This window comes from Pavona decussata, unplaced genomic scaffold (assembly GCF_977016875.1).
Source record: "Pavona decussata unplaced genomic scaffold, jaPavDecu1.1 SCAFFOLD_181, whole genome shotgun sequence".
NCBI classification, from domain to species: domain Eukaryota; kingdom Metazoa; phylum Cnidaria; class Anthozoa; order Scleractinia; family Agariciidae; genus Pavona; species Pavona decussata.
In genome coordinates this window covers 408580-432743 of record NW_028145591.1, presented here as the reverse complement: position 1 = coordinate 432743, position 24164 = coordinate 408580, and the positions used below count along the sequence as shown (strand labels likewise).

Sequence of the window (24164 nt, the reverse complement as noted above, 5' to 3'; positions counted from 1 at the left end):
TGTTGTTGTTGCCTTAGTGGCGCTACCTAACCCTACTGTTTCTCATATCGTTTCCTGTTTGTGACGTCAGGTGTATTTTTTCCTCTTCCTTTAATAAAGTTCATTACAAACGCAGTGAAAAATCTGAAAATAACAAAATTAAAACTCTTAGCAACGATGTGAATCACAGGAAAACGCTTGTCACTTAACCGATTCCCTTCTAGCAACTTTACCAAACGAGTCTTGCAGTCGGTCAAATTGAACTGGTGTTTAACTGGCAGCCGAGATCACTAGGTCCCATTTTAATGACCTGCCTTCGGGATTTCTTCATCAAATTTACACCACCAACAGCTGGCTAATTCCCTCAACATTTTCTTGCAGAGATGGTCCAAGTGAGCGCCATTATAAATGGATTGAAAAGTTCAAAGGTGATAGAGTACCCAATCGATTCTACGGAGAAATGTACAAGTAAGTTCATTGCAATGCTTGTTATTGTTGTTTCTGTTGTTATTTATTGAAAAATTAAAATTAAAGTCTTTCTGGTTGTGTAATTTAGAAATGTGGGGAATTTATTGTCACTGAAACGAGAGAACACGTAATTGTCTTGTCTTATTTTACATTTTGTTGGAAAACATGGAAATAACATTTCTTGTCGGACAAAACAGGATTTGATTATCGATCATTTTCGCTTTTGCTTTTTAATTTCCCGGGCGCCGCCATGTTGGATCATGCCGTAATACGGTTGTTCAATTGTTTCACACAAAAGAACTTCCGCTCACTGACAAAAGCGGCGACCGTATGACGTCACAAAATCCAAAATGGCGTCGCGCGGGAAATTTTAAAGCGAAAATAGACAATAATCATCAAATTTTTAGCTAACTTGAATGTTATTTCTACTTTTTAACTTAAATTTGGAATTTAGACATTTCCAACAATTTAACGTCAAAGTTCGGTGTCAAAGGAAAGTTCCCTTTAAGGTAGCGACAATTCTTAACCACATCCCGCAAGTGTTTCACTTTGTCATGACTTATTTTGGTAGCGGTTACAGCAGACGTTAAAGCAAAATTTGCAGTCATTGAGTTAAGAGTCAAATTGTGCAACGATTGGGGCAAGAAGCCAAACCTCATCATTTCTTGCTGACTTAACTCGCAGTCATTATGTCTAGCCTATTATGAATTTTTTTTTCCTTCAAGGAGAGCTAATCGAACTGAAACGGAAAGGAGTTTTCAGCAAAAGGTTGGATTGGTTCCATGGGACCTTCTCAGGTAAACTTACTGTCACACACAAATCGTTCTTGCTTGGCTTCAGTTGTTCTGTCAAGGCTCCTTCTGCGGTCTGTGTTTGTTTAATTTTTCAATACATATGACTTAATTGTTTGTTTTTATGGGAGCTGGTTCGGCGCAGTGGTGAGAGCACTCGCCTCCCCCCAGTGTGGCTCGGGCCGAGTTTGTTGTTGGTTCTCATCCCTGTTTCGAGGGTTTTTCTCTGGATACACCGGTTGTCCGCCCTCCACAGAAACCAACATTTCCAAATTCTAGACGGGTAGAATTCGACGCCGAACCATTACGGTAACATTGCCATTCCTGTATTAGTTGAATCTAGGGTTTGTTTGTTTGGTTTGCTTTTTCAGTTGTGAAATTTTGGCTATCGTTTTTGTCTCTGCCGAGACTCGGGGAAAAAAGCTTTGAAAGCACAAGAGGAAATTAATTCTACGAAAAATCATTGCGATTACGTGTTTACAACGTATAGAGGGCAAAATTTCTCAAAACCATTGAGGCACTTTGAGCAACATTCAACCCACGAAGTAAAACACTTTCTCGTAAGGGAAACAAAGAAACAAGCAAACAAACAAGCAAACCTGTTCGAAGCGTAGAAATCGAGACTAGATGATTGTTATATACATCTTTTTAAATAAACAACGGTTGTTCCCGTTAAACCAAATTTTAAGCGTCAATTGGTTTGATTTACCTGTGCTGTGAAGCTTTCTCCGGCTTGAAAAACACGCAGCGATAGAAATAGCAAACGTTGTGTCCAAAGAAGAACCTTACAGAGTAAATTTCTTCCATTGAATTTGACTTAATCGTTCCTCCTGTTTATAAAAGTACACTATTCATTGCCCTTCCCTTTAGCTTGCAAGAACCCGTGGTGAAGTGCAAGTGTGTGGTCTCCATGAATGATTTGTTTTTTAAACAACACAAACCCGCCAGGCGCCTAGTCGATCCAAGGTTTTAGCTTTTGAAACAAGTAATATTTACTGTTCCTGTTAAGACGTGAAAATTGACCTTTTGTAATTTCCCCTCAAGCTAGCGTTTGATTTCATGCTTTTTTTTTTTTTTTTTTTTTTTTACACAAACATCCCGGGTAAAAATTCAAACTCCGAAGATGTGTATAAATGTAGAAACTGCGTGCTAAGGCAAGCAGAAGTGGGAATTCTTGCCGCTCAACCAATCAGGATAAAATAATTGTCAGTGCCCTTGGTCAAAAAAACCCGCATCCATATTCAGTAACTTTGCCCACCATGTTATAAGTCAGTAACTTATTAAAAGCAGAAAGTCCCTCGGCCTGAAATTATGGATGTAAGTTTGGTTGAAAACGGGAAGAATGTTTTTGAGATGTGTAGGCGAGTCTGAGAAGCCGTCGCCTCAAAGCTGTTTATCATTTGCCCTGCTTTCCCTGTTTGAACAGTACTTATCAGTTTTTCTGTGTCTCGTTTTTCACAGACGAGCCTTTCTGCAACTCTCCGCCTCTCCGGAAGCATTTCTTACTTTAAGGTCACATTTTGCAAGTACGCATGCGTGTTTGTCTGTTTGTCAGTACATTTTGGGGATCGGTGATCGCCATTTGTCAAACTTTATGGTTGACATGGAAACCGGAGGAATGATTGGCATCGACTTTGGTCACGCCTTTGGTTCAGCAACACAGGTATTTGAGGTCGTCCTTTCTTGCTCTTAGAGCATCAAAGAGGACTAACATTTGCAAAGTCTAACAAATTTTAAGAACCAGATTTTATGAAACTTAATGGGTTGAAATAAGTCATCAGTAGACCCCGAGTAAAAGGAAATTGCCGAACCGGATGGCAAGCTTATTGGCTTGGCTGTCTGGCTGACGGACGGCCTGTGAACAGCCGACCGCTTGTGTGCTCGGGGAAAAAAATTTCCAATTACTTGATGGTCCTCCTGACTGACTGTTTGGCTTGCGGACAGAGTCACTGGCTGACTGACTTTACGTGTGAGTTTGATTGATTGACCATTTAATGATTGATTAATTGATTAGCAGTGGATCTGTTGGTTATTGTTTATTACAATAGTAAGGCTGTGGTTATGGAATCTTTGTTTATAGTTCCTGCCTGTACCAGAACTGATGCCATTCAGACTAACGCGTCAGTTTGTTAACCTGATGTTACCACTGAAGGAGAGTGGAACCTTACAGAGCGTCATGGTGCATACACTTAGGGCTCTGAGGAATAACCACGAATTGCTTCTGAACACCATGGACGTGTTCATTAAGGAACCTTCCCTTGATTGGCAGGTTTGTTGTTTATTTAGGGCACCGGACCAATTAAGGTATGCTGCTAGCGTACAGAACCAAAGGAAAGTACTCATTTGTATTGTTCAACCTAAAGGACAATCTCTCACGACAACCTCTCTTTCGAACCCATGACCTCTGTAATGTCGGTACATTGCTATATCAATTGAGCTACCAGGCCAACTGGGAGCAGGTCATTTTGTGATCATTCACTTAATATTCATTCTTTCTTCCGCAGTTCCAATGTATGAATCTTCATATATTCACTTTCACAACCTTTTTCATGAAACATTTATTAAACTGATAACATGCAAACGTAGAACGGTTTTTAAGAATTGGGTTTGGATTATGATTTAGATTTTAATCTGAGTTTAGATCTTACAGGTTTTTTGTATCTTCACTTGAATTTTTGTTTTAGGGGTTCGCTCGAAAACAAGCTAAAACTCAAGGGATCAACCCAGGTTTGTACTTCTCCTTTTCTCTTCTCAAATGAAATTCTTTTACACTTATTGACTTATTGATCATGTAGGTGAACCCACATTTGAATGCAACACAGCCTGACGGGAAAAAAACAGAACATGTGTTCTATTATGATTTTGTCCATATGCATCTCTTCTTTCAAAGGAATTTTTGAATTTCAAGAAAACTGAAATTCGGGCTATACTTGATAGCTGCGCAAGAAGACCTACTGTCAGATGACAAAAATTATTACTAGAGGTACCATACGGCCGTTTAAAGCTTTATTCCTTTGTCAAAGGGTTTTTACTCTCTTTTTTGGTTTGCTTAGACGATGAGGATGCAGCGTGGTATCCTCGACAGAAGGTACAAAGTGCAATGAAGAAACTGGAAGGTTTTAATCCAGCCCATGTGATGAGGTTTGTTATCTGCTTCTTTCACCGGTCAGTGATCATATGAAGTCTCGCAAAGGACTAATTCAAACGTCGCATAGCAGTCGTATTAAATACAATTCAAGTTTAAGATAGGAATTGGATTTGCATTCTGTACGACTTTAACGATTATGATGGTGATAGTGAAATATTGCCTCTTAGTATAGTCCAAAAAACAAACGTTCTCGTTTGACTATATAAATCCAAATGTAAGACTTCAAAAGTATTTAAAATTAATAGTAAGGATGAATTTGATTATTTGAGGCATCAGACTAAACTCTTGACGTTCGTCGTCACACCAAACATTGGTAGTGGAGTTTGTTTGGATAATATCCGTAAAATGTAAAATGATAAGATTGTACAATCCGGCCGCCATCTTGAGATTCTTTCGTGGGTACATTAGATTTTACAGCTTTTTGCACAGCTTTTTACAGTGCTACTGAGCGCCGTCTAATCACCGGTAGGTTAAAACATCGCTTGATTCCGAATAACGCTGTAAAACACGGCAACTCCAGCCGCGTTGTGATATATGTATCCGAGAACTAAACTGGTCTGGACACTGACTGCAGTACATGACAGTGAACTGCGTACATTTCGTCTTTCCGAGACGGAAAGAATGATCTAATTCCAGGTTTCAATTCCATTTTTATCTAGGGATGATCTTGCGCTAGGTCACAAGGCAAATTCCTGGTACAAACAAATGGAAGCCGTGTGTCTTGGTGACAAAGCTGTTAACGTCCGAGCCCGCGAACCAGAGAGTGGCTTGTCAGTTGAGAGTCAAGTTGCATGTTTAATGGATCACGCAACGGATCCCAATATTCTGGGGCGAACTTACGGGGGCTGGGAACCATGGATGTAACACCATGCTGCCTCCATCAAGTAAACCTTGTGGCAGACATCGCAAATACGCTTGGGTTCGTGGAGAGCCAACTTAATTTGGTGTCTGCAGTTTTAGGAAGTAGAACTGTTGTAGTTCTGTTGTAGTTTGTAAACCCAGCGACCGTAAAGCAGTATAACATACACTGCTATTAATAGTTTTAAAACACTTTAACAAATAGTCCGCTGTGAGTAAGGGTTGTTGCTGTCTTGTGTTCTTGGCCGGTGAGCGAAGAACTAATTTCTTCAAAGACTACTCAATTTGCTTATTTCCTGCGTCGCGAAGCCATCAGTAAACGAATAAATTTACAAAAGATTAAGGAAAGCAGGCAGCTTCCAAATTAATGGCATGAGACGGAAAAGCTTGAATGTAGTTATTCTTCAGCATACCACTGGTAATTTACGGAAGAAAATCGAATGGTTTCTTGAAAACGTTTCACTCACTGGCCGACGCACGCAGCCATCACCAAACCTCTGCTCGTATGGTAATAAAATATTACTTGCTGGTAAAATAATAGAATAGAATAATAAAAAAAAACAATTTGTTTCAATAAATGTTGATGGATTTTTGAAAGTATTTAGAATGTTCATTTAACCAATGTAATATGTCCAAGTAATATGACGGAATCTTTAATTTGGCAGGAGTTGCTTCAAGAGACGTGCGTTGCGTTTCAAGGTATTTTTAGCTAAGCATTTTAAATGTAGCAGCCATATGTGGAGATCTGCTAATCCCTCAAGTCAACAACATTTGTGGACAAAGGAGTCTTTGGCGGCTTAGTCAGAAAACACTTCGGTTGATCCGACTCACAGTGGACAAAAATGTGGCAGACTGCGGACTGAAATCTAACCCAACCGACGCTTGAGCTGGTGAGCCGTTCTTCTATTCAAGAATTCAGTAACTGAACAGTTAGAGGACAAAAACGAGAACAAAATAGCAGCTAGCTGAGTGAAACTTCATATCTGCGTGATTCGTCGTTTGTCAGCATCGTTCTCCCAAACCGGCGTGGCTTTTTGTGAAATGATACTCAGTGTGATTTCCGCATCATTTTGATCTTACGAGTTTAAAACTTTTTTTATTTTGGGAAGCAAAGTACAAGTGGCAAATATACGGTAATATAAGGTTTTGTTGTAATGGAAGGCTCGTTGGGTCGTCGTTGTTTTTTCAAAACTTCAAAGTTGGGCTTTACAGAGACTGAACAGCAACTGGAACATCTTCCATTGTTATTACCAGTCTTCACTTCCTCGAATATCTAACATTTCGATTACCCGAAGGGCTCTGTTGCCCCTTAGAAATTGAACACCTCACCAACTGACCCACTGGCGGCCAACATTTCAGCATGCGCTGAGGTAAAGATGACATTTTTTATCAGACGCAAACACAGTGAAGCTGTTTGAAGTATTTATTCAATGATCATGCTCCATGATTAAAGTAACTACATACACATTTTATCTACCCCACATGTGATAATTACTTCCTTTATTTCTTTTTGGTGTAGGGTATGTATGGCTTATACGTGGCACGGAAACCCTTGTATACCCCATTGTCTTGCGCACTTGTTGTAAAGTGAACCCACATGTACTTGTTAGTGACCACCTGTCCTGACAGGGGACTGGGACCGCTCCAGGCGATCTCCAAAGCCGCAGTAACCCAGGGTCCGTGTGCGACCTCCAAGCGGTCATAAGCATTTTCCGTCTTGAACTCGTTTATAGTCAGGCCAATCTGTTTGTTGGCAATGAAAATCAACCACGTGCAGCTCAGATTTGGAGGATAACCGTTTGGAAAACCAGGAGAGCGAATTTCCCCGGTATTACTGATAAGAATTCCACCACAATCTGCGGGTGAGAGAACCGGAAGTTTAGGATTATGTCACATCTTACATGTAAACGCATTGACAAGACATTAGCTCTATTACCGTATTTATTCGATTAACCGCCCACCTCGAATAAGCACCCACCCTGAAAGCCCAAAACTTTTATAAGTGCCCACCCACCCCCTCCCAACAAAAAAAAAAATTGCCCAGAGCGAAGTAAGAAGAGCGTCACTTGTGCTCCAAAATTGCTTTTAGATATGGTAGTCGGTGAACTTCTATTTTGTTTCAGTGCCTTGTTTATGATAGCTTTTGCACTTTGTTTTGTCTTGTTGAAGCAAAATAAACTTGTTATGCCTTGTTTTACTTTTCTCTAAAACTGTCCTCGCTTGCTGAAAATGTTGGGAAAATAATAAGCGCCCACCCTCATGGGCCCAAAATTAAATAAGCGCCCAGGGCGGTTAATCGAATAAATACGGTATGTTTTACATCTAAGAGGCTAACACGCATTATAGAATGCCACTGACCTGTCTGTTTGTAAGAAACTTTAAATCCATTATTAACATTCTCGCTGTTCGTGATGAACCTGACACGGATGCTGTTCCCAGAGGAGGTGATTGCACGTGGCTTGTCTTTAACACCGCTAAAAGCTATGACCGGATCTGTCTTGCCTGTGTCGTAAATGAACACGAAATCTTTGTTCTCCTCGGTCCTGAGTTCCTCGAAGTCAAGCCGGACTTTCTTTCCTTGCGGGACTTGGATTTCCCACGTACAATACTCATTGTTCGCATAGTTGTTTGGAAAGTTGGTGGACTGGAACGAACCTGAAGGGCCGTGAAGAATTCTGCCACAGTTTGAAGCTTAAGACAAAAAGCAAAATCGAAGTTACCTTTATGCTACGCTGCCTACATGTATATGAGGAGTTCAGGTTGATAAGGAGATTTGAGGGGAGCCTTTAATGGGGAGGGGTGGGGATGAATGTTCTTAAAATTAGCCTGTGAAAATAAATGAGTTGAAATACTTAATAAATTGTAAACATCCCTACGTTATCAGTGTGAACTTTTTCGTCTTTCGTCAGACCTCTCAATGTCAGTGCATGACTCCGAAAAGGCTGTGTTTACTGTATCATACATGGCTAGAATGTTAACACCACATTACTCTTTGGAACAACATTTGCAACCAAATAAACTGAAGATTATATCCTTTAGATGCTTATTATACCGTAGAGTAATCTATGAAAACATGCACTGAATAATGGTAGTATTTTACTCACCAACACAACTAGCAGCTGTGCCTGACCACTGGCCTTTAGCCTCGCACGTTCTTATTATAGATCCTTGCAGTTTGAAGCCAGCATTGCAGTCAAATATTACGCGCTCTCCATATGTAAACTTGTCACCAATTTTGAAGCCGTTTGCCAAAGCTCCCGGATCACCGCAGCTCACAACTGAGAAGAGAACAAACTGATGCTGTTAACTTATGCCGTTGATCTCGATAAAGGTTCCCCTACCACTTACGTTTGAACTGTTTGAAAGTGTACAATTAGTCGATGTGAAATGAAGCGGGATTAAAAAGCCTGAAAAATTTAGCGAGTATGAATCCCTTGCCTCCCAGACGATAGAAGATAAAATATGAGTGACTCACTCTGACATGTTGGCTGTGAGCCAGACCACTGGCCAGTATTCTGGCATGTTCGTTGTTGCGAACCTTGCAGCGTATATCCCGCATTACAGCCGAACTGAATGGACGCGCCGTAGGAATGGTTTGTTCCAGTCTTGATGCCATTTGTCGGTGTACCAGGATTTCCACATGATCTTTCTAAATATGAAATGATTATGTTACTTTTCCTGCTATTATACGTGTATGAAAGAAAAGGGTGATAGAATTACTACATTAAACGGCACTACATCCCGAATCATTTGCAGTAGGTAAGTAGAGTTTTCGTTTTAATCGAAGTATTTCCAGGAATGACAGGAATGTGGACTAAGGGCCTGAGGTTGACTAAGGGCCTGATTACATGACGAACTTCAAACAGGGCTGAAATTTCAACCAGGCTCAAAATTTGAAATTGCGCGAAAAGAAATGGCGTCGAGGATGTTGGCTTCTCTTGCTATTTAGCCTTCTGCTCAGCTCTAAATTTTTAACTTTTCGAGATTGCTGCAACCTACAAAAAAGTGTAAGTCAAACGAAACCTGTCTTTGGCAGCATATGGGTCAGCCAGGAAAAGCTGGATGGATAGAAAGAGATAGATCGATGGATGGATAGATAGTTTTAGTTCAAACTGACCTCAATTGGCTGAATTGCGTAATTTACCATTTACATTTCTTCCACTATTATAATTTTAAATATAGATTAGGAAGGTAAAAATGCAGAACCACAGCTTCTTGAACACCTTGTCTTCCTTGTCTCTGATGTTTTATTCTTAGCTTTAAAAAATTTGTTAGGCATCGGATAAGATTCTCGGCTTTTTTTCCTTTATCCCACAAAAATCTTTTCTCTTTGGTAGTCGCCATCTTAATTGAAACACAGCGCATGCCCAGTCTGAAGATTCGATCACGACTACGTGCGGATTTTCAGCCCGTTTGGTCATGTTTGGTCGGGATGAAATTCCATGTTAGTTTAAAATGGGTTAGAAATCGTATCCGACGCAGCAGAAATGCGGCCTGCTCTCCAGAATTCTTCATCTAAGAATCGTAAACTTCTTTTCAAGTGGATCTAAATTTGTTGCCCAAGCCAGGCTGAATCTTAAATTAAGTTCAACAACTGAACATTCCCTGTTGCACATGAGTTTCACTCACCCAGACACTTGGGCTGCTCTCCACTCCACTGTCCGTCCGCCTGGCAAGTCCGCTGCTTGTCTCCCTCCAGGTGATGTTGAGGGCGGCACGAAAACGTCACCTTACTGTTGTAGTGAAAATTGGCGCCGTCTAGATAGCCATGCCATGGAGTGCCTGGATCACCGCAATCTATAACTAAAGTAGACCAAAAGGTATAAGCGCAAGTTATTGATTGCAGTGTTTTGAACGTGTTTTGACAGTAGCAATAAGTTAAAGGGAAACAGCATTTTTGCAGCATCCGATAGTTTCATTCTTACGTTTGCAGACTGGATCCGCCCCAGACCACTGTTTGTTTGCTTGACAAGTCCTGAAGGAAGAGCTGTCTGGGTACACTTCATATCCCTGGTTACATGATACACGCACCGTGCTGCCGGTCTCTCGGCGGTATCCTTCTATGTTGCCATGCGCTGGCGCTGATAGTTGTGGGCAGTCAGCACCTAAGAAACAACAACATAAACATTTCTTAGAGACTTTCATTTGGCATAATGGTTTGTTTGTTGGTTCTCAAGACAGAGTGCTCCAAACAAATTTTTCGTGCAACGGTTACAGATAAGAGGGAAAAACTGTGCTTGTACCTTATTTACACCGTATATTCGGGTGCTGTCTTTACTAACGTTTATAGCTTTTCAATTCACCATTATTTGTACAGCTAACCAGTCTATTCACACAAAATTGAAGCAGTTTACACCGATAATCATGAATATAAAGTGGTAATCATGATGAAACTGATGAGGGAATTGTACTCAGTGCAAATGTGTAATTATTTGGTAAATACATTTACAGGATAGTTGAGACATCCTTGATGTCCAGCCCTTGAATTACAGTGGTAACTGCGCCAATGACGCCGTAAGAGAGAATAAAGTTACTCACGAACGCATCTAGGTTGCTCTCCGCTCCAGACTCCGCTCTGTTGGCAAGTCTGCTGTGCTGATCCAACAATGTCATAACCGCTGTTACACGAGAAACTAACACTGGACCCATAACTTGTGCCACTCCCTTGACGAGTTCCATACTTCACCGTCCCCACGTTAACACACCGACCGGCTGTCAAAGGAAAGTATCGCATTAGAAGGGCTTCAGTAAATTTAAAAATCTCATATTGACAACTCAAGCTATTATAATTACTATAACAATTTCGCTTGCAGTTCAAGTTTGTCATTATAAGTTGCGCTAGCGTTCTGTCAAACAGATTGCGTCAAGAAAGTCCTCGACATAGCGTGGTCATTTTACCAATGGAAAGGCACTGTAACAATTAAGTTTGCAGTGCAAACGTGACATTATCAACTGGCCAGTTTATAATGTGCCATGTCCTTGCGTGATAGTTCGCGGTAAAACAGTACTCCTTATTACAATGCAGTCATTTGATTCATGATATTAATGAAGTGTATTTAGTATTCTTGTTTTGGTTCATTTATATTTTACTGTCCCTACTATTGACCGTGTTTATAAATATCAACGAATTTCAGTCCTTGAAAGTTGCTATGTTATGTGTTGCTAGCAAACAAATTGTTCGCAGTCTTACCGTTACATGTTGGTTGTACACCGGACCACTGGCCGTCAGCTGCGCAGACTCGTTTTTGAGATCCCACCAGCTGATAACCCGCATTGCACTTAAAGGTAGCGATATTTCCCAGAATTGCGTCACCAGCAATCGTTATGGCGCCATTCGCTGATGCAGCAATGGATGGACATCGCTTTTCTGAAAGGCATAAGCACGGTCCCTTGTTCATAAGAATTCAGGACATGCGCGGATCATTAACGTAATGGAAAAGAACTATTGCCGTTGAGTAAGTGAGAGTAGGTGAGTAGGTAATAACAAATTGTAAGATGGTAGAGTCAGTCTTTTGCCTTGTTAAAAATGATAAAACAGAAGGCAAGTAGCCTAGTTGGTCGTGCTGTGCTGAGTCGGTATTGCCGTTAAATACCGTTACAATTCTTGTTGTCGGCTGCGATTGTGTATCCTCCACGGCAATCACAAGCATGGGATAAATAGCTGTTCACACAAACATGTTCGCAGCCACCATTGTTTGAGGTGCATTCGTCTTTATCTGCAAAAAAGACAAACACGAAAATAAGACTAGCATTCTTGAGTATTTCGGCGGCGTAGTTTCATAAGATTCGCCCCTAGTCTCCTGCAACTCAGTGGCTGGAACATCCAACTGGTGTACGGCAGATCACGGGTTCGATTCTTGTCGAGTATTCAGATTATTTTATATTGCCCTCACGCTGGTGGCATGATAGATTTATTCTCTGTCTCAATGATTAGTCCGTTACATAATATTCTAATCTGTACATTGTACTAAATTCTGCCATCAGCGAAAAAGAATTAGTTTACAATGAAGCAATACCTCGACAGGATCTTGCCCCGGGGGCTAGCTCCATACCCGAGGGGCAGGAACAGCGGAATGTTCCAGGAGAGTTATGACAAGTGTGACTACACAGCCCCAGGGAACACTCGTTCACATCTGGTAAAAACAAGGAAAGCATCACGAATTAGTGGTTTCATCGCAAAATTAATATTTTTCTAGTTTTCTTCAAGAGACATTATAAACACAAACAATGTTACAGCTTCCTCTCACTGTCAGCAAGTAAGCGGCTTTATGTTTAGTTCATGGCACGTTCGGTAGTAAGGTCAACTGAGGAGTACACGACTGCTCTCCGAACAGTCAAATGTACAAGATAAGTATAAAGTACAAATGATGGAAGCCTTTCGACAATAATATTAAACTCCCTTCCTTGTAAAAGTCATAAGAAAAACTGCCATCAGAAAAACCAATTTTTTGTTGTCAGTAACGACAAGTGAGATTCAAACAAAGTATGATATTTAATTACCGTCGCATGTCTTTCCGTCGTTATTCAATGTGTAACCAGGATTACACAAACACATGAAACTACCAATAGTGTTAACACACTGCTGACCACACTGACCACTGGCGCATTCATCAACGTCTGTACAGAACAATCAACATGGAGTGTATCAGTTCTTAAATAACAAGATACTTTCTATTCTTATGTTAGTTTATGGCGGTCCCGTCTCCACTTGTTGGAGGAAATAAAAGAATGTCGCTGTACAGGGGGTTGTCATGATAAATAACAATAATACATAAAAGTTGTGTCACTGGTGGCGGATTGATATCTTCATTGTTACCTTAATATTTTGTTCTATTTTGGTTAATAGGCACTCAGAGTGACTGTTTTGTCAACCTTGTTATTTATTTTTTGTCACGGGTAAGGAAATATGGACAAATTTATATTTACAGCTTTAGTACAAGTGAGCTGCATTGTAGGTATCTCGGTAATTAATCAGCCTATACAAGTAGTTTAAAGTGACGACCTCTACCATAACTAAGACCTTTGCCTTGAATGGAAAGGATATGACCTGGAAAACCCGGAATTTTTCAAATGAAAACTTGCATGTATGTTTTAACTTTTTGGCAATTGTCTTTTAACACCTCCCCTTGGTTCACACACAAAAAAGCGATGCTGGTATAATATTTGCACTGCCCGATGTATTAAGCCCTGTTCTGTTAGGGCCTTATAGTTTGTACCTTTACACTCAGCGCGAGTCCCGCTCCACTGTCCACGACTGCAGGTCCTGGACGCTGAGCCTTGAAGAGAGAATCCCGCTTTACAAGAAAATGTTATGGTACTACCGTGATTGTAATTTGTTGAAGACTTGTGACCATTTAGAGGCGTCCCTGGGTCTCTGCATGAGGAAGCTAAAAAAAAAAAACAGTTATAATTTATAATTTCATTATAACAATGCATTAGGTACGTCTTCAGGTGCAAGATCAGAGAGGATCCCATAAGAATGATAAAACAAAGCCGGTAAAACTGTTCCCTACGGAAGAGCAAAACTGGGGAATAGCAGAAGTGGTACACAATCATGGCTCTAAATGCACAGAGAGTGACAGACATTATTCGCAGCTTCGCCTCGAAAAAGGTTTGTTTTCCAAACCGAAATATTTTGCAAAATGTTTATATCGAACTTTCTTGGCCCCTTGTTGTTTTCCTCTCTTGGTATTTTGGTCGCAAGGATCAAGTCTTCCCGTCCATGTTTTATTATCTCCAGTATTTTCCTGGTCTAAGTTAGCACTTCACACGACTTTTTGTGGCCGTAGTCTTGCTAAGTTTAGAGTTTGTAGCTGAAGGTCCAGAGTAATATGGGGTATAATAACAGGAAAGGAGCGAATGTAAGGACTGGTGTGGAGAAGTTGGACAGAGGCCAGCCAGCATGGAAGGAGTGGAAGAAACCTATTTGAAGTAGCGCATGTCTCTTTACTTAGCAGGGGAGTAACATTGTCAGTTTGATTAATTCCAAACTCAAGATGGGCGGCAATGTTCTGAATCCTTATTTTCTGCTATTGTTTAGGAGGATCATAGAGAACACTGTCCCGGCGTATGATAACAAATGATTTAACAATATGTTTTAGGTTACCTACTTTTCTTCCGACCCACCCATCGATATCGTTTTTACTAGTATTCGTGATGTGTCACCTTTAGACCGATTACCCTCTCATACCCAGATTTCAGATATCGCATTTTATCACTAAAGATACTTCAAAATATGTTCGTGATAAAGTAGTTGATTTTTAACAAAGCGAGAACTACGCTGGATGTCTCCTTATTTACCAGGATTACAAATAAACCAGGCTGGTTCCGATTGATCCATATGATGCCAAGCACTCACAAAGGTTTGTTTTAGAGCAACTTTTTAGGTAGTACTTGTTGATTTAATTATGATCACACCATAAAAAAAAACTTCATGCGTGTTTTAGACCTTTTTTAAGTAATAGTTTGTTGGGGTTTCATTGTTCACCTTGCTCACAGGTCGCTCCCTCGTATCCTGAGGCGCACTTGCATCTAAAGCCATAGTAAAGTTCATAACACTTGCCGCCATGCTTGCACGGATTATTACTGCATTCGTTTATTCCTGAAAATTCCAGAACCAAGAGACAGTCACTAAGAGAATGATATTCGAAGGGGATATTTTTTCTGAAGCGTTTTGGGGTATGTGCATTGGTTGTACGTTGCGAAATAATAACAAATCAAACAAGGTGCCCTTCATTACAAAATTTACCCTATCTTCAGGCAATTAAGGTGTAAGAAAAAGAGTTTATTCTACTTGGAGTAGATGTAAAATGAGAAACATTACTATTCTGCGCAAAGTTTCTAATTTACCCAAAAGACAATTCGGTTTTAGTGATTCCTCAAGCAACATTGCTATATTAAAAGCATGCGTGACTTTGCAATACCGATGCAATGCTTTTACTTCAGACTCCTTTTAATGTTGTGTATAAAGTAATAATTTACTTGTTTCTGAAACAAACCAATTTCCGACGCATTGCTGCAAAACAGAAATCCTCCAAATACTTTTACGCCTTTGGACTAACTGGTCTGATCCTCCCATGTTTTCTCAAATTGACGTTTTTCTATTCTATTGTACGAATTATGTACCATGTACTGAATTCCCTTACCCGATATGGAGGGTGGTGGAGGTATGGGATCTGAAAAAGTAAAGAATGATAATAAATATCAATACATGACCATGTTATCACAAGAATGTAGTCGAACGGCAGGATTCTGATGAAAAATATTTTTTTGTAAGAGTGGTCCAGTGTGGATCCCTTGAAATGTTTCTTCTTGACTCTCGTAAATAGAAAAATAAACTTTATTGGCTTGCACAATTACTGGTAGACGCAGTAGTTTACATTGTGGGCCAGAAAAAAAGATTTAATTTTTAAAACAATTTTTTTTAATTTTTAAAACAATAATAATATACTCTCTTCTTGGCAACTCGGTATCTTTTCTTATTTCCATGTTTTATAGTTGAGAACAAGAGAGGATCCTCTCTTGTTTAGAATAAAGTTCAGCAGCTATCTGGTTCAACAGTCTATCATATTTTACCTGCCAGGCAGCCAAACACCTCAACTCTCATGGTGATCCTTCCACTCCATGCCTGAGGTCTGAAGCGAATCATCTTAGCCGTGAATGTTTGTAACTCTCGTTTTACAACTGTGTCTGAATCTGCGTTACCTGTGAGGGTCTGTAACATACAAACATAACGAACAGTTTCTTGGTTTTATAAAAACAAAATGGAACTGAACAAACCACATTCAGTCCCCCGCTTATGTGAGAGTTTGTCGTTTGTTGTATGGTTTTGTTATGTGAACGTAAACATACTTCACGGGTGTTTTAGAGCTCAAAATTATTATCCAGTTCCACTTTCCAGTAGACCTTAGTACTATTTGAATAACGCGAGAAACCAGTTCGAATATGCCACGACATTCACACAGTTAATAATAATAGACCGTTTATTAAAATACACTTCGCAGCCCGAGGACTGAATTGCGTGTACAAATAATTAAATTGTATGAAACTGAAGACATAATATATACAAATAAGTAAAAATATAAAGAAAAAATTTCGAAACTACAGGTAACTTATAATAAAGGAGAAAGCTAAGATATCAAATACATAGAACTATGCAAGAGGTAAAAGGACATTAAAAAACTATATACTTCTACAAATGACTAATAATAAAAGAGTTCTTGTAACGATTGGTCTTGCACACCGGAATTACAAAACGATTATTGCTTCTGAACTTGTGGGATGAAAGGGCAGGTGGAGGCAGCAAATTTGAGAGTTTGTGGTTTCTTGATGAAGGTATAGAGTTTCGAAAGAAAGTCACGTCGGGCATACAATGTTGGTAGATCTGCCCGCTTTAGTGCTTCGTTGTAACTGCAAGTTAGTTATTCGTACAGAAAAAATCCGGTTTAACGGTACTTATTTGTATAGTATAAAACCGGTTTGCGAACACACGCCCTCGTCCTGTTTCGGTTTTTTACTCAGTTTTTTTTTTATTTTTTGTTGTTGTTGTTGTTACTTATCATAAAAGGTTAAGTTGGATAATAAGTCTCTTATTGGATGTTTTGTTGAGTATAAGCACTGTTTTTGTTTTTGTTAATCACCGTTAGTATTGCAACTCATCCTGCGGGCTCGTTCAAATGCAGCACAACTCGTAAAAGTATACAGCGACGCTACACAACAAAGCATTTTCTATGGTGATGAAGTAGTGTCAGCACAGGATAAGCAGAAGAGCGACAACGGTGACTGCAATATAATTACAGCAGACTGCCTGCTTTGCAAGCTGAGGAAAGTCCACACAGAGGAACAATGAAACAGGACCACGACCAGCTGCAGAGCCTGTAGGCCTTGACAATCATTCTAAATTGTCAAGAGAAAATCTAACTCCAGTGCTCATTGGGCGCCTCTCGTTTAGAGTGCTTTGGATTAACGAGTTGAATCTCAGGCATTCGGGTTTCGACGAAACGCTGACCCCCGGGTCAGCTGACCCCCTACTGACCCCCAACTGACCCCCTAACTGACCCCCTCAAAAAATCTCAGGGAAAAACAAAAACATGTGAAATTAAAGTTATAAAGTTAACCTGCAAGATGAAACAGCGCAAATGACGAGTGAGTTACCACTCAGTTTAACGTTTGACTGTTGACTGTTGTCACAAAACAACATCTGGACACAATTTCCACGGTAAAATAAAGCAGAAATAGATTCCAGGTCCCGCTCTGGTTCGCTATTCCCGCGCTGACGAATTCTCTTGCTGGCGATGTCGGGTGATAGTTTATTTTGATTTATTTATTTATTTTTCAAAATTTCTCCGTAAATTTTTTACAGCCCTTATTTTCCTACTTTTTTAGGGAACTAAGTCGTCTCACTGCTGCGAATGGAAATCGAGAGAGAGCCCTGAGCATGAAAGGCTGCTGTTAACCGTTTCTTACTTTGCATTTTCCTGTTATTTAGCATTTACATATACACATTTGTGGTCAAATGACGCATAAACTAAAAGTATTAGAAATGGCTTATAACAAAAAACATCACAAAATTACCCGATGCATTTTCCTGAAATCATGTGTTACAGCTAGTCTATAACCCCTTTCCCGTAACGACGGATTGTTTGACCTTGTTGTACTTTTGTCCGACTGCCACAGTTCGCCTGCCCTCCTTGTAGTGCAATTAAGAAACGAAAACAATTCGCTCCTATCAGAGAATTGACTTTCGAACATGTTTCGATCGTCGGCTTTTGAAGCTTACTGAAGTTTTTAAAAGTTACCTAGTGGAACTGGGATCTTTTTTTTCGAACAGACTCTCGATTCTTTGTTTGATAAATTCAAAAATCTTCTGTCTAGCGGCGATTTTGGCAACTTGAATGGTTGTCAACTTCATGATGATAAAGCCCTTTCAAAGTATATTTTGGTCACAACGAGAACTGGGTGCATCGGAACGTTGGTTTATGGTGAGAAACAGGTGTATCCGTTCCTCATGATTTGTGTTGCATTCCGTCATCTTGGAAATTTTAGGTTGGTTTATAACTTTAATTTAACATTTTTTGTTTTTCCCTGACATTTTTTGAGGGGGTCAGTTAGGGGGTCAGCGTTTTGTCGAAACCCGGCAGATTCGTTTAAAATGCTTATTTTTAGAGTTCGCTAGTAAAAGTTATAAATCTTGGTATTATCTTTAGCGCATATTAAATCTGTGGTAGTCAGTTGTGAACTGACCGAGAAATAGACTCACCATAGCATAGTACTGCCATGTACTTCCATCCACACTATATTGCAGCTTATATGACGTAACCCATTCTGATAAACCATCTCCGCCCTGAGTGGCCACGCCTGTTACTTTGTACGTATCGCCCAAGTTTATCTGAGTAAGTTTTATAAACATTAAATAAATACAGTATGACCATCGGTTTGTTACAGGATAAAGACAAGACGTTTATTTTCTTAACTTATACCACTTGAATAAACAGGAATGATTTGTAGCCTGGTTGTTGTGTGGATCAGAATCAGCAGAGAACGAAATAAACAAACTTTCAGACTTGATTAAACCGCTGAAGAGGTATTGTTTACATTTTTCCTCATTAGCATACGACGTAACTCATAGAAGCCGTGGCCGTATATATGAACTAAATGCAAAAGTTCAAAGAGCTGGTTAAGTTGAGCAATTTGTGCAATGTTCAGCTCTTTAAAAGCAATATTGAAGGAAATATCAGCCCTTAAAGAATACGAAATTGCTGGGTGGCAAAAAAGTTAATGAGCCATACATTCTCTGTAAAATTTCGAGTTTTTAGAAGAGAATTTCTCCGAAAGCATTCCATGTATTGGGCTCAAATTTTCAGAGAAAACTGAAACTGTTATGTCCTTTCAATATTCAGAGTTTGAATGTTGAATATCATCAGATAGTGATAAGCATGTGTTAATGAGGCAAAAAGTGTAAACAAAGATTCACCTATTGAATATAAGTGAGACTTATCTTTTGTTAAGTTAGAAAAATTCAAAATTATTTCATACATTGCAGTGTTCTTCAAACACTTCCAACTGTAGCATCATGAGCTTGAGATGGGTGAACATACAAAATGACTCCAGCTTAGCGCACAACTGATAAAAACAAAACAAACAAAGCGAACCTGTAAATACTGCTGCTGGTCAGATGTTTGTGGGCTCCAGCCTCCTCTGCTGTCCACCACTCCTTGCACACCGCTGGCCTGTGGAGCGTACAGGCGCGCCACATGTGGTTGGCTAGTTGAACTGAACGATGAGGATGCCTTCATATCGGAATCAGGGATGGCTTTACTTTGTACTCCAAGTATTTCAATGCAGCCTGGAAACGAAACGCTTACTTAGAACAAAACGGACCTGCTTTGACAAGTGAGAGATGATATTTATGAGCAGCTTGAGATGATGATGATAATATTCCTGACAATATCTGGGACTCAAGTATGGATTCTTACTAGTTTCTTGATTGAAAATACTGATGACGAAAGAAACTGAGTCGATTTAATAGATACAGACAACAACTTACTCGTTTGGTAGAAATCGAAGCCGCTAACCGCTGATACTGCAGCATCTTCGGAGCCTGCGCTACTGAGGTAACAATTGCCATTGTTCCTGGCAAAATCAAATGACCTGCATGGAAACGAGGCCTCTTGTTCACATGCCTCGGCACACTGTTCAGCGGTCTTCCCCGTTAAAACTTTGTCATCGTTGTTTGACAGGCGCATGTCTCGTTTTGTTGAGAAACTCCTCAAAGCACTGTTAACTAGAAAGATTGATAACAGCGGAAATGAAATGATCTGAAAATAACCTTGGTGTTCCTGGTGTAGTCTGCACGCTTTGTTTAATAAATTTCACGCTGTACAAACCAAATCCCGACAAAATTTCATTTTCTTTGGAAGGAAGGCTCTCTGTCGGAATAAATACGAGTAGTCTAAAGGCCGCCTTGAGGAGGGGTGGAGTGGGGGCTTTTTATATTATGAGCCACACAACTAACTGAAACATAAAACTAAGCGGTTATGTACCATGAATATAAAGTAATTTATACCTTAGTACAATGATACTTCTGCACATTGAAGACCACGTTTTTCTACAAATTATTGACCATAGGTACTTCTAAGTTTTGAAGCATTTCTTTTGTCATCAGCCTCTATCATGATGGTTCTTACTATTCCGTACAGTAAAGGAGGGCTTAATGAAAAGGTGGCGGGAAGGGCTAAGGGGGGGAGGTCTCATTAGAGAAGGGAGCTTAAAACAGAGCTTTTAAGATATCAGATCGAAAGAGAGTTTTACGAAATTCTTGATGAATAGAAATAATCACGTTACAGGTTGGCTTGCGTTAAAATTGCGACAGCAATCGCACGTAAAATAATCATGCAATAATGATGTGACTATGTAATGCTACTGGGGAAACAACAAAAATAAAGATGACAAACTAAGCACCGTAAAGTACGTATTAATATTTTTTTCTGTTAGAATATCCCCAAAGTTCTTTTACTTAGAGCTACGTTATTTCTCAGTCATTTTAAGATTCTATAATTTACATGCTATAAACACTCACAGTCGCATGCGTACGACCTGGGAGTCAACACATAAACTCCTTGCAGACCCACGCGAAAGTCAGCCCAAGCCTTCACATTCCCTGGCTCTGTGCGGCAGCTGCGCACCAAATTATAGATGTCCTGTGGCGAAAGGACTTTGTCCCACACATTCAACTGACTCAGATCTCCAGTAAACGCCTCCTCAGGGCTAAACGAATCGCCCAGGGTATCCTGCTCCTGTCCAAGCACCATTACACCACCGCCACGGATCACTGCCCCGGATTGGAACGCCTCAGTGTACCTTAAGAATGTCCAAACCATCCGGATTATTAATTATGTCACAGATGTTGAAACGGAAACGTTCAACGCTGTATTGGAACGAGTGTTGAGGAATTTAATTTATGGTAATCCCTTGTCAGCTAACATAACAAAATATCTACGTATTTTACAGTGGCAAACCATCAGTTTTGACTTACATACACAATCGAACTATCAAACTCTTTGAGGCACAGAAAAAAGGAGCGACTGCGAAAACTGTGCGGCTTTGCGCTTAGATGTGGTCTAATAACAGATTTACCTTTTTACTTCCTGTCCATTTTTATAAAAGTACCATTTTCCACCATTGCTGTCCCACGTAACAGCCACATGATGCCACTTGCCGTCATTAGCTGATGTACCAATAAACAATCTCTTGTTATTTATGTCCAAAGCGAAAGCGCCACAATCTTGGATGACGAGCGCGTTATCTTGAAGCTTGTTTCCCACCATGTTGGAGTAGGAGAGAGGAGTTCCCGGGTTTTCTTTGTCATCAGTTCGGACCCAGAAAGCGATCGTAAAAGCGTGCATGTCTGGGATGTTTTGCACACTTGATGAGGAAGTAGCCACACGCAGCGGAAATGACAAATCGTACGTATAACACACTTCTGTCACAGAACAAATTTAAGTCCCTTATTATTGACCTGGTAAATAATAATTGAAAATAGAACGTAACGCAGAAAGAAGAATTTTTTTTTATCAGATCACTTTTTTCTTGCATAACCCATGCGCTAGACACTTTTTGGCGCGCTTTTATATATTCCTCATATTTACCAAGAGTCCATTACCCGGAGCGTACATTGAACTGTTATATGTTCGTGTCACGGCGTTTTCACCGACCTATTTATTTTTAGATTGAATCTCCCACGGGAGCCTTTCTAACTGGTCTCAAACTTTACAGAACTCTCGTGTGAAATGGAATTTAAATTTTCGTGGTAAATAGTATTCCCATACGCATCTAAAAATAGACTGATCTGTGAAATCGCCGTAGCAAAGACCTAGTGTGGCAGTGGTACACTCCGAGTAATAGGCTCCTGTATTTACATAGTTCGTAAATGGTCTTTGGTTGAACACTTCAGGTTTGTAAGGCTATTTTCGCTAGTGTAAATTCTTTAGAATTTTGCTATATTTATCTTTTAAGTTAGGGTGTTAATACATCTTACTTTTACTGCAGGTATCTCCTGAGTATGTCGGCTTGCAGATGCACTCATACCCATTAACCTTGTCCACACAATGGCCACCGTTTTGACAAGGATCCAACAAACACTCGTTGATGTTGGTCTCACATTGTGATCCAGTAAAGCCAGCTTTACAGGTACAAGTGTACCTGTTCTCGCCATCTACACATGTTCCGTTGTTCTTGCAGGGATCGCCGACACAATCATCGATGTTTATCTCGCATTGTACTCCCTCATACCCAGGCCTACACGAACATTGATAACTCTCTGGCAAACTCTTGCATGTGGCACGATTATGGCATGGGGATGAAGCGCAGTGATCGATCTTCATTTCACAGAATTTTCCGCCATATCCAGATGGACACTCACACAGGAAGTCTGGTGGTTGAACAACGCATGTGGCGCCATTTTGACAAATGTTTGGGCCGCAAACTTGTGAGGGAATGTCGCACTGGTTACCGCTGAATCTTGGAGCGCAGACGCACTCGTATCCGTTTACCTGCCATTCAACAGATCAGAATGGTTTAGAGTGTATCAGACACCACTGATCACTAATTGGTCCCTAAAATGTTGAAACATTAAATAGTTAAGTTGAATCTGTGTTTTCGGCTTGTATTCGTTTATTCGTTTTTGTGCATTTGCTTTGAATTCAAATTAAAACACAAAAATCAGCGTCTAATGTCAGTAATCTCCTATCCTGTAAGAAACAGCAGTTATAATTCTTAGCCAAAGGATAGCCTGAACAAGACCATTGAGTATTCCTTTACCTTGTCAACACATGTTGCTCCTTGGTAACAAGGATCAGACAAACACTCGTCGCTATCAATTTCACAGAACTTTCCAGAATATCCTGCAACACATTCACAGCTGACGTCATCCTTCAGATTACGGCAAGTGCCACCATTGTTACACGGGTTTGAAGAACAGTCATCAATCGCTGCGAACATCAACGACAGTTACCCAATGAAATGTCAACATCTGTTATACGTTATTTACTCGTTAAACCAAGACCCTGCTCTAAGCAACAAGAAAAGTGTGGTAGAAATCATGACACGATTGTTCATTGTTGTTTTCTCTAACACTAGTTGAAAAATAAAGCTCAAACACACTTTCTAACAAAATCTTCTCCTATCCTATAACACATCTTCCGAAAACCTCGTGTAACCTTTTTTCATACGTCAATCAAGTTTTCTATCCAGATCTCCCACGGCCAAGCGGAAATGAAGCTAATTTTCTGGTTCTCTTATTTTTGGTCATCCACTCGATTAGTTTTATACTATTTGGCTCCCCCAAACGCTGTACACAGAACCTTTTGTTCTGGTGACTGTAAATCTCTAAAGTATATATTTGTGTGAGAGTTTTAAATGAACTTGAAACTAAGACTAACTAAGAGACTAAACTAACCAACTAACTAAGAGATTAAGCGCATGTTTCCGACCTAACCCACATGCTCCTTCTCGAGTGGTGAATAGAACCAGGCATATATAAAGGCATATAAATTTGGGGATGAAGGGTGGTAGCAGGCCTTGGTGGGGTGTGTTGAAGCCACCGGCTGCATCCTGTAATGCTCACCGTTTATAGTCTTTGTCACCAAGTCGAATGTCGCGCGCCTCGCCACCATCGCTGGCAAAGTAGTAATTACTGCAGCTAAGCGACAGCGTAAGAGGCGAGTGTCCGGCGTCTTAAAATAACGGGATATATTGGCTCAAGGAAGGACAGCCTAACAGAAAAACCCTGGCCTTCCAGATTGAGGGCTGGGCATGAGGCCAAATCGTCCCGTAAAACAATGTCGTTATGGAAACTAGATGAGTAGACCATTGACACTCTGGTGAGTGTACCACGGGCATATTAACTGGGCCTAGCTCAGCGG

At 40.2% G+C, this 24164-nt stretch overlaps 2 protein-coding genes across 3 annotated transcripts in view; one reads left to right on the top strand and one right to left on the bottom strand.

The window, feature by feature from the left end:
• The window catches only part of LOC146463051 (DNA-dependent protein kinase catalytic subunit-like), a 121228-nt gene extending 115384 nt beyond the window's left edge, over nt 1-5844 (top strand). For both annotated transcript variants that reach the window (XM_085084882.1, XM_085084881.1), the window contains exons 107-113: nt 361-447; nt 1173-1244; nt 2700-2901; nt 3319-3507; nt 3923-3965; nt 4292-4379; nt 5046-5844. In XM_085084882.1, coding sequence (XP_084941008.1) covers nt 361-447; nt 1173-1244; nt 2700-2901; nt 3319-3507; nt 3923-3965; nt 4292-4379; nt 5046-5250 — 886 coding nt within the window. In that variant the 3' untranslated portion in view covers nt 5251-5844. The remainder of the gene's footprint in view (nt 1-360; nt 448-1172; nt 1245-2699; nt 2902-3318; nt 3508-3922; nt 3966-4291; nt 4380-5045) is intronic.
• Nucleotides 5845-6649: 805 nt separating this feature from the next.
• LOC146463050 (sushi, von Willebrand factor type A, EGF and pentraxin domain-containing protein 1-like) overlaps nt 6650-24164 on the bottom strand; it is a 33638-nt gene continuing 16123 nt past the window's right edge. The window contains exons 14-35 of the mRNA XM_085084883.1: nt 23062-23231; nt 22280-22793; nt 21379-21724; nt 20822-21102; nt 19790-20026; nt 19395-19588; nt 18503-18631; nt 15820-15958; nt 15390-15419; nt 14732-14845; nt 13461-13631; nt 12745-12861; nt 12261-12377; nt 11838-11960; nt 11435-11611; nt 10783-10956; nt 10170-10349; nt 9874-10047; nt 8720-8893; nt 8349-8522; nt 7603-7935; nt 6650-7100 (exon numbers count right to left, since the gene is read on the bottom strand). Of these exons, the coding sequence (XP_084941009.1) occupies nt 6745-7100; nt 7603-7935; nt 8349-8522; nt 8720-8893; nt 9874-10047; nt 10170-10349; nt 10783-10956; nt 11435-11611; nt 11838-11960; nt 12261-12377; nt 12745-12861; nt 13461-13631; nt 14732-14845; nt 15390-15419; nt 15820-15958; nt 18503-18631; nt 19395-19588; nt 19790-20026; nt 20822-21102; nt 21379-21724; nt 22280-22793; nt 23062-23231 (4424 nt within the window). The 3' untranslated portion in view covers nt 6650-6744. The remainder of the gene's footprint in view (nt 7101-7602; nt 7936-8348; nt 8523-8719; nt 8894-9873; nt 10048-10169; nt 10350-10782; nt 10957-11434; nt 11612-11837; nt 11961-12260; nt 12378-12744; nt 12862-13460; nt 13632-14731; nt 14846-15389; nt 15420-15819; nt 15959-18502; nt 18632-19394; nt 19589-19789; nt 20027-20821; nt 21103-21378; nt 21725-22279; nt 22794-23061; nt 23232-24164) is intronic.